This window comes from Populus alba, chromosome 4, assembly GCF_005239225.2.
Source record: "Populus alba chromosome 4, ASM523922v2, whole genome shotgun sequence".
NCBI classification, from domain to species: domain Eukaryota; kingdom Viridiplantae; phylum Streptophyta; class Magnoliopsida; order Malpighiales; family Salicaceae; genus Populus; species Populus alba.
In genome coordinates this window covers 95,241-104,973 of record NC_133287.1, presented here as the reverse complement: position 1 = coordinate 104,973, position 9,733 = coordinate 95,241, and the positions used below count along the sequence as shown (strand labels likewise).

The 9,733-nt window shown below is 34.0% G+C and overlaps 1 protein-coding gene across 1 annotated transcript; it reads right to left on the bottom strand.

Annotated features, from left to right (window-relative positions):
- Window positions 1-249: 249 nt before the first annotated feature.
- LOC118037599 (2-methylpropanoate--CoA ligase CCL4) lies at window positions 250-2,337 on the bottom strand. Its single transcript, XM_073408947.1, has one exon. It carries the CDS (start codon window positions 2,181-2,183, stop codon window positions 519-521), a length of 1,665 nt encoding a protein of 554 aa, XP_073265048.1. The 5' UTR covers window positions 2,184-2,337; the 3' UTR covers window positions 250-518.
- Between the last annotated feature and the right edge of the window lie 7,396 nt (window positions 2,338-9,733).

The following is a 9,733-nucleotide window of genomic DNA, read 5'->3' as shown; positions in this document are numbered from 1 at the left end:
ATATCAACTAATTTTTACAAAACTTTAAATTTGATGATTATATAAATTTTTTAATAGCTCTAAAATTTATAAGATTCCACCTATAATCTTTAAAAAAACAAATTCAAAAACTAATTAACCGTTCAAATTTATATAAGTTTACGTTTAGATGTTTGAGTCCCATGGGAATAGTTGGTGGATCAACAGAGCTGTTTTTGCCGTCCATCCGAAAGTCAAAACCCAAATTAATTGAACTAATAACTTCCAAACAAAAAAAAAAAATTGAACTGCTGAATCAATTGATCAAAGAGAGAAGACAGAAGGAAACAAACTGCAATATCTTCACACTGCGCGCGCGCGCAAAAGAAGAAGAAGAAGAAGAACATCACACATTTCTGCTGGTATCAGCACACGGATACAGTTTTAACTATGCAATCCAGCTTGCTTGCTTCATACACATGATTTTTTTTTAGAATAAAAGTAATTAATGAACTGCTGCATTCATAGGACAAGCTCCACTCGTACGAACGTGATCTATATCACATGCGACTGGCTCTTGACGAGCCCATTGCCTTGGCCATGTCTCGAAGCACAGCCTTTTGGATCTTCCCAGTTGATGTCTTGGGCAGTTTTTCCTTAACAACCACTGTTTTGGGCACCATGTAATGTGGCAACCTACCCCTGCAATGTTCAATGATTTCCTTCTCCGTTGGGATCCTACAACAGGCCTCCTTCAAAGACACAAACGCACAGGGCGTCTCGCCCCAAAACTCATCGGGTCGTGCCACAACCGCCGCCTCGTTAATATCTGGAAATGTGTATAGCACTGACTCAACCTCTACGCTGCTCAAGTTCTCTCCACCGCTAATGATGACATCCTTCGATCGATCTTTGATCTCTAAATAACCATCAGGATGCATCACACCTACATCTCCAGTGCAGAACCAACCATTCTCTGTCATACACTTGGCTGTAGCTACTGGGTCCTTGAGATAACCCAGCATGATGCACCCACCTCTTAGAACAATCTCACCAAGTGTTAATCCATCTCGTTTCACGCTCATTCCTGTCACAGGATCCACCACGTCCACCTCAGTCATTCCAACTGTTCTCACTCCTTGCCTTGCTTTCAGCTTCGCTCTCTCAGTTGCGGGAAAAAGATTCCACTGCCGTTTCCAGGCGCACGAGACAACAATCCCACCAGTTTCTGTCAGCCCATAACCATGCCCAACTACGAACCCCAAGGACTCCGTGCGGGAGAGTATGGTGGCCGGTGGTGGAGCCCCGGCTGTTATAATATGGACTGGATTCTTTAAAGGTTCCATATTGGTAAGAGAGTTTGATAGCATGTTGAGAACCACAGGTGCACCACACATGTGAGTCACCCCATGCTTTTTAATCAAACCGTAGATAGTGGGTGCATCGAATTTACGGAGACATATGTTGGTTCCACCAACGGCAGCCATGCCCCAGGGATAGCTCCATCCATTGGAATGAAACATGGGCAGGGTCCACAAGAAGACAGGCTGTTTCGGGAATGACCAATCAACAAGCGAATCAAGGGTCACGATGAAGAGGCCCCTGTGGCAGTGCACCACGCCTTTAGGAGATGAGGTTGTGCCTGATGTGTAGTTCAGTACAATAGGGTCAAAGTCATTCTTGGGACGGGTCCAGTTGAAGGCAGGATCACCCTTCTCCAACAACCCTTCGTAGGTATCGTAGAAGTGAATGGTAGGTGATGGTTGTTGGGGGAGGACCTCATCATCATCTGCTATGAGGACGAGAAGTGGAGGTTTGGCGCTGGATGGAAGCAGGGAGAAAGCTTCGTTGACTAAGGAGACACACATAGGATCTACAAAGAGGAGCTCGGATTCGGCGTGGCAGAGGAGGAGGGAGATGGTACGCGCGTCAAGGCGAGTGTTGAGGGTGTTGAGGATGGCGCCGGCCATAGGGACTGCAAAATGGAGCTCGTACATGGCAGGGATATTGGGGGCTAAGATAGAGACGACATGGCCCTTGTTCAGACCGATGGATGATAGAGATGAAGCCAGTTGGAGACATCGACGGTGGGTCTGGGACCAGGTGTAGGATATGTTATTGTAGATGATGGAGGGGCAATCACCATACACTATCGCTGCCCTGTCCAAAAAGCCTACAGGAGTTAGAGCATAGGAGTTTGCGGGTCTTGGTCTCAGCTCATCCATCACTCTGAATCTCTCTCTCTCTCTCTCTCTCTCTCTCTCTCTCTCTCTCTCTCTCTCTCTCTCTCTCTGTGGTATAGTCTGGAAGTGTTGTGTTATACTAAGCCACAAGGATCCGATGAGTTTTACTAAGAGTGAGGAGTGTATTTATGTGGAGGAAGTCTAATTATAATTCTATTGTAAGGGATTTTTCCAGGATTTAAATGTCAATGCATGGACTTAACCATGAAAAACGTGAACGGAGAATGACTAGTGATATTAGATATTTTTTAACATCATTTTAAAAAAAAAGTAGACACAGAAATATAAAAAAATCAATTCATGGTAAAAATATCTATATATAAAAAATAACTAATAAATTATCCCTAATTACTCTTGTACCGCATAAAATTTCTCATGCTTTCTTTGTTTTCAGACATGAAAAAACATAAAAGGAAGGAACCGTACCAAACAGGAGTGAGTTGTTAACTTAAAAAAATAAGATATTGCTAAAATTTTGATCATTAGAATTCGCGATAAAACTAAATTCTACAGTAATTAAAATGCATTTAATTAATTACATTATAATTATAATCATAGTACAATTATAAAAAAAAAAAAAGAGATTAATATTTCATTATGGAGGCAGACGCATTATATTGTAGATTGACTATTTTACTATTCTTAACAAAAAAAATAAAACCATAGTATTATTATTATAGGTAATACATTATTTTCATAAGAATCATTAATTATTATTAAATTGATCAGGAATAATTAACTTGATCTTTTTGCATTTTAAAAGTATAATAAAATGATTAAATTACTATTAAAAATAAAATTTATTTAACTAGCAATAAGAGACTTTTTCATACTTTCAATTTTTTGAATTGGTTTCCATGGGCTTTTTCATATATTCCTCTTGATTTTTTAGTCATAATCAAATTAAATAAGAAGCAATTTGGTATTTTGATAAATATAAAATATTATTTAAAAATCAAAAGTGGTTAGGGTATGTGTTTCAAATGAGAAACACCTGAGCTCTTTTGATGGTGTGTGTGGTGTTTCTAGATAGTCAAACACTGCTTTTCACGATGACACTGGACGTATCCACATATTCTATTTCTGGTGATCCGTTACGTGTACACGGCAGCACAGTTGTTAGGCTTCAATGAACATTCATGAGGTAAACAAATGACTAACCAAATTGGAGAAGAAGAAGAAAAAACTCGAAGCTTTCTTATTCATACATTTCCTTTTGATGGGTTATGGTTTCCTTAAACCTCCCCCATTTAAAAGCCTTCTATGTTATTTTTCTTAGCGTCCAATTTCATCTTGAGCCATAACATGCCTGTGCCTAACTCTAAAGTGGGTAAGGGCACGTCTACACCCAGCTCTAAATTGGGCTGTGACGCGTACCCGCCCGGCTCCAAGTTGGGCCAGGGCACGTCCGCGTCTACCTTAACGTTGGGCTAGGATGCGTCCTCACCCAACCCCAAGTTTGGTCAGGACACGTCCGCGTCTGACTCCATGTTGGGTCAGGGACACGTCCTGCCCAACTCCACATTGGGCTATGGGGCGTTTGTGTCCAACCCTTTGTTAGGTTAGGGATGCGACCGCACCCAACTCTACATTGGGTACAGTCACAAGCTGAACTTAATTCCTCTTGGGCTTAGTGTGTGAGTTAAACCCAATGCCTCTCAGGTTCATTGTATAGCTGAAAGGTAACTCCATGCTGAACCTCTCATACTCTGGGTATGTGTTGGTAAGTATGATACCTATCACATCCTATTAAATATGGACAAACAATTTATACTTATATTAATTAGATGTGATGGTATAAGCAATAAAATAATATTATTTTACTATTACAAGATTACATCTCAACCCCTCCTATATTGTATGAAGCACATCAAGTCAGTTAATATAAAAGAAAACATGAATATATAGAAAAGGGTTTGAAAGCCTATGCTTTGAGACGTAAACACACTATTGACTTTAGCCCCCCCCAAGGCCTTGTTTTGAAGGCGCCTCGTGAAGCCAGGAAAAGGTTTTTATCTCCTGACTTCAGAGGATATCATGGTACAACAACAAAAAAACAAAATTTTCACCCATAACTAAACCCATAGCATGTGAAGCCAACTGACAAGAGATACTTTCTTAAATGTGATGATCAGATAAAAGATTTATGCTTTTCTTACTGCACTTGGCGAAACAAGAAATTTTAACACTTGACTTTGTTTGTTGATTTTAATTTTTAATTTTTAATTTTTTTATTATTATTTTATTCATTTATTTAATTTGATTTTTATTTTTTTATTTTTATTTTTTATTTTTTATCATTTTTTTAATTTATTTTATTTTTTAATTTCATCCTTTATTTTTTATTTAATTTAATTTTTATGTCAGATTTTATTTTTATTGTTATTTTTTTATTTTTTTTTAATTGATTTTTTTTTAATTTTATCCATCAATATTTGGATAATGAAGAATTTCACTTTGTAATTTTTTTAGGATTATCTTTTATGTGATAATCTTAGTTTCATGATCCAAGTCACAAGTTTAATTTGATTGTGTTTATTTTTTTAAGGTTTTTTTTTTAATTTATTATTTAATATTAGGTTATTGAACTTTTAGCTTTATATTTTTTTTTTTAATTTACCTTTCTATTATGAAAATTTTGATGTGATTTAGAGAAAAGGTATCTAATAAACTACAAAGGCCAACAAATCATGGTGGCAGTGCCGCTCGTGAAACTCGTGAGATGGTGAATGATGAGGACTGCACTTCATGGAGTCACCACTCTTTAATTAGTTGATGTGCCCAAAGAGACAAAAAAAAAAAAAAAAAAAAAAAAAGAAGAAAAAAAAGAAATGCCCTACAGTCTTTTCCATTCCCTCGCCGAAGAGTCTTTTATTAGATAATTGAATGCTTCTTGTTGCCAAAGAGTATTTATTGATCCTAGGGACTGGCGGATACCTCGAGGGAAAAGGGGATGAGTTTTCGGGAAGCAACTCAGGGCTACCCGGAGCTGCATCTTCTTCTTCTTTTTCTTCTTCTTCTTCTTCGTCTTATTATTATTATTATTATTGTTATTATTTTTAATATTGTTATTATTACAAAACTACTTTTAATTAGTTTCTTCCAAAATCTTAATTTCTTAAATTACATTAATTCTTAGTTATGATTTCAAAACTTCATTAACTAAACAGTTATAAATCATACTCTTACCGTTTCATTCTTTTAATTAACTGGATTATTATCTGAGGTCTCATTCAAGTGTTTTGTTCTTCTAATTTATTTAGTTTTTGAAATCTAATTAAATGCTCAAATTAAAATTTTTTTTTCCTTACAAATAACTTTATTTTTTTCTTATATGTACGTGCGCTCAATTCATATATTATCGTCAAAATTCTTCAAGTATATATGTATTTATTTTCTTACACTTGATACCAGATGTTTAATACTGATTTTAATAACCAAAATCAACAATGTCCCCTCTGTTAAGTAAAAATACATTTTTATTGCATGGCAAAAAGCTTTGAGTTATAGCAACAAACTTAAGGTAGGGGACGGAGATCTTCACTATTAATTGTTAAAATAATTTAATTAACACAAAAATAAATATGAACATGAAAGAGAAGGGGGCTAGAATTCTCCTTTATTGATTTGTATTAAAGTTCTTACTTTAATCTAAATACAAATAGCTTATATATAGGTTAAACTAAAAATATTATTCTACCCTTAATAAATAAAACAAGATAACTATATTATTTAACATATCTCCTCAAATTCACGATGCGACGACTACAAACAATAAAAATAGATAAATCAATTGGCTCTTGTAGCTGCCACATCGAGAGTTTGTCAACTAAAAAACGACAATATAGTCAACAAAAGGCAGTGGAGAACGATGCAGAATTGAACCTCTAAGTCCTTCAAAATCACTATGAAATGTTGTTAAAATCTGTATCAATCATTGATGCTCTCTATGCTCAATATAAGCACCACATGCCTTTAATTATGCCGATTCTGTAAGAGCCAATTGATCCCAAAGATCTGTCATGGCAGAATAGAACTCCTGAATACTCATATTCTTCTAGTGAAGAGCTCGTATATCATTTTTTAATTGATACTGCTTTGCAATATTTGATTGCGTGAATAACCTTTGCAAATGATTTCAAATCTCCTTTGTTATCTCATACTTCGCCAACTGTGTACCTATGAAATGCTCAACAAAATTGGCAATTCAAATAATGATCTTTGCATTGTTTGCTTCTCATATATATATATTAAAATAGCATCCCCCTTCTTAGTATTCTTAAGTGTCACATAACTTCCACTAACATATCCCTACATTTTCTTACCCTTAAAGAAATTTCTCATTATATAACTCTAGTATGAATAATTCTTTCCATCCAACCTCACACTCACAGACTGAAGCGAATCATCTCTTTTGGTAACCATAATTAACAAACAAAAAGAACCAGAATGCAAAAGCAGCGAAAGACAAAGTATCAGATTGCAGAAACTGGACAGCTATAACAAATACTCAACAAATATCTTCTCAAAATTATACAATTGCTCCAAAACACAACATAAATTACAAAAGATGAAATACCAAAACAATTGCAGAGACATAATAAAAATACCAAATTGCATAAGCTGAAGGAATGTCGAAATACCAGATTTTGTAAATATCACTAAAAAAAAAACATTCGGAATCTGCGAAAGCTGTGTTTGGGATTAAACCTCGTTCTATAAAACTAGCTTTGATACCATGTTAAAATAATTCAATTAGCATAAAAATAAATACGAACATGAAAGAGAAGGAGGCTTGAATTATCCTCTATTAATTTGTATTAAAGTTCTTACTTTAATCTAAATACAATAAGTTTATATATAAGTTAAATTAAAAATATTATTTTATTCTTAATAAATAAAACAAGATAAATATATTATCTAACATTAATAAGCCTTCGATTCAAGCCTTTAGACATAATGTTCCAAATCATACATCAAATTTCATGATATCCAGACGTGTTAGTGGTAGTTTACATTTCAATCATCTATGTATATTTTTTCTCGTACTTAATTCTCTCTTAATATTTATTTAAATATTATTTTGAATTCCTCAACTGTATTTATATCATTAATAACATGATGTTCTAGTAAGATCAACGCTCAAATATTAATATTGAAAAAGACTTGTTTATTCACAAATAACCAGACTATCAAGATAAATATTAATAAATGAGAAAATACGCAATTTCGTTTTCGCTATGCTATGTCATGTACTTATTCAATTAAAAAATCTATTATCATTAAGCTCATCAAATATTAATGCAGAGGACCGGGGTAGTTGCGTTGTCTATTTGAAATTAAATGTATTACAAAAAAAAACAAAAGCAAAAACAAAAACAAAACAAAAGACTTGTGCGGAGGATGACACGAAATGGGACCGAGAAAAGAAAACGAAAGCAGGCAAAAATCTAAAGGGTCTTAGTGTCCCAACTGATTGTCATGAAACACACTCTCTATTTAAGCACAAAATAAAATATATAAAATTAAAGCACACTCTATGCAGGCCTAGGTGACGATCCAATAATGAGTCATAAAGGCCGCAGCTTTAACAAAAGTCGTAGAAAGAAGGCCGCTTTTACTGTTAGAAATGCATTCTGAGCGCAGAAATACAGAGTATTTGGCTGAGAAAGGTTATCCCATCAAAAGTTATAAGATATGATTTTATTTTTAAAAATAAAGTAGGATGAAATAAAGTAGAAAATCCCTATTTATATTAATTTTAGATCTAATCTTTTTTATATTATGACTCGTGATGGTAGTAAGTTAATAATATTTTTTTTTTTTTAAAAAAAAAAAATATATATATATATATATATATATATAAATATTTTAAACGTCTTGGATTCGGCTACCATGCCTGACCCAAACATCTTAGATTTAGCAGCCAAGTAATATAGGTCTTACTTGTTTATTAGACTCAAGTAAATATAGGTCCAGCTCAACCTTTTGAATTAAAAATAATAAAACCAATTTTAGACTCAAGAGCTTGGGTATTGCCGCTACACCCAAGGCTCTTAGGTCTAGCATTGCAAAAAGACCCAAGTTGCCTGGGTCTGACATTGTTGTTAGGTCTAGGCGTTTGGATCATGCCAGACCCGGGCATTGAGATAAAAAAAAAATAGTTACAAAATAGAGGGAAAAAGAGAGAGAGAGAGAAGGTAGAATTTCTATTGAAGGAATAACAAATTTATAAACATAAAAAATAAATTATTTCAATGGAAACATAAGATCTGAATTTTTAGATTTAAAACGTTAATTTATATATATAAATATATTATTAATTGTTTTTTTATAAATAATTTTTGAACTTGGATTCATGTTTAGAATACTACAGGGATAGTTTAAATATATTTTTTTACAAAAAAATAAAAAGATTATAAGTCTCAACATTTTAATTATCACCAACTAAGACTAAAGTCGCTTGTGTTTGGCAAAGCTATCAGACCCAAGGCTCTTAGATTTGGCATGATTACCAGACCCAGGTGCACTGGTTTGGCATGAACCCAGGCACGCGGGTCTAGCAAACCATGCCAGACCCAAGGTATGTTGGTCTCGTCTTGGGTCTGATAGCCATACCAAACCTATTGTGTTTGGGTATGGAAAAAATGTCTAATCTGACAAACAACAAACAAATAGGACAATTGCACACTTTAGTTGTCATGAAATAGAAAAAAAAAAAAACTTAAACAATCGATCACCGGCAGCAATCCAATCATTATTTATCTATACACCCCACATCATAAGAAAGAGGGCACAACTGCACATCTAGAGAGATGGCGGATGGCCAGATTTGGCCACCAGTAAGCGTCATATATGTCTCCTTAATAGTACAGGCGGCACCCCCTCGTTAGGGAAGAAAAAGAAAGCTAGAGAAACGTCTCGTGAAAAGATAAAAGAATTGAAAGTTAAACTACTATTACAATCCCAAGTGAAATGTCTCTTGATCTATAGTGATTTCCCCATACCATTTAGCTTTTGTTATAATTATAACTAGCATATCCACAAGCGCTTCGTTGCGGTTTAGATTTTCTTTTTTAAAATTTAAAAACAATGTTAAAAGTATGAAGATGTTTTTAACAGTATCATTAAATCCAATCAAGCGATTTGATCTTAAAACCTGTCAACTCGATTCCTTGACTAACTTGAGTTTTGAATTAAACCGCGTGGGAACTGATTCAAAATGATTATTTAATTTAATAGATCCAAAGACAACTTGGATGACTAATAAAAAACATGACATGGCTTTTAAAAAACTTTAAAACAACGATTTTTTTAAATATTGAGATGATGCTGGATTGAATTGACTTTCATCACCTTGCAACCTAGGTTATGGACTTCAATAGGTTTAATAACTTTGTTGTTTTTGTACATTATTTTTTGTTTAATTTCATGGTAATATTAGATGCTTTCAACCCTAAAAAAATATTTATTCAAAATTATGATAACCCTATAGAAAACAAATAAAAAAAAATCATGAATTCTATTTCTCA

Coding starts and splice junctions, on each gene's coding strand:
- LOC118037599 (XM_073408947.1), bottom strand. CDS start 2,183: ATGGATGAGCTGAGACCAAGACCCGCAAACTCCTATGCTCTAACTCCT.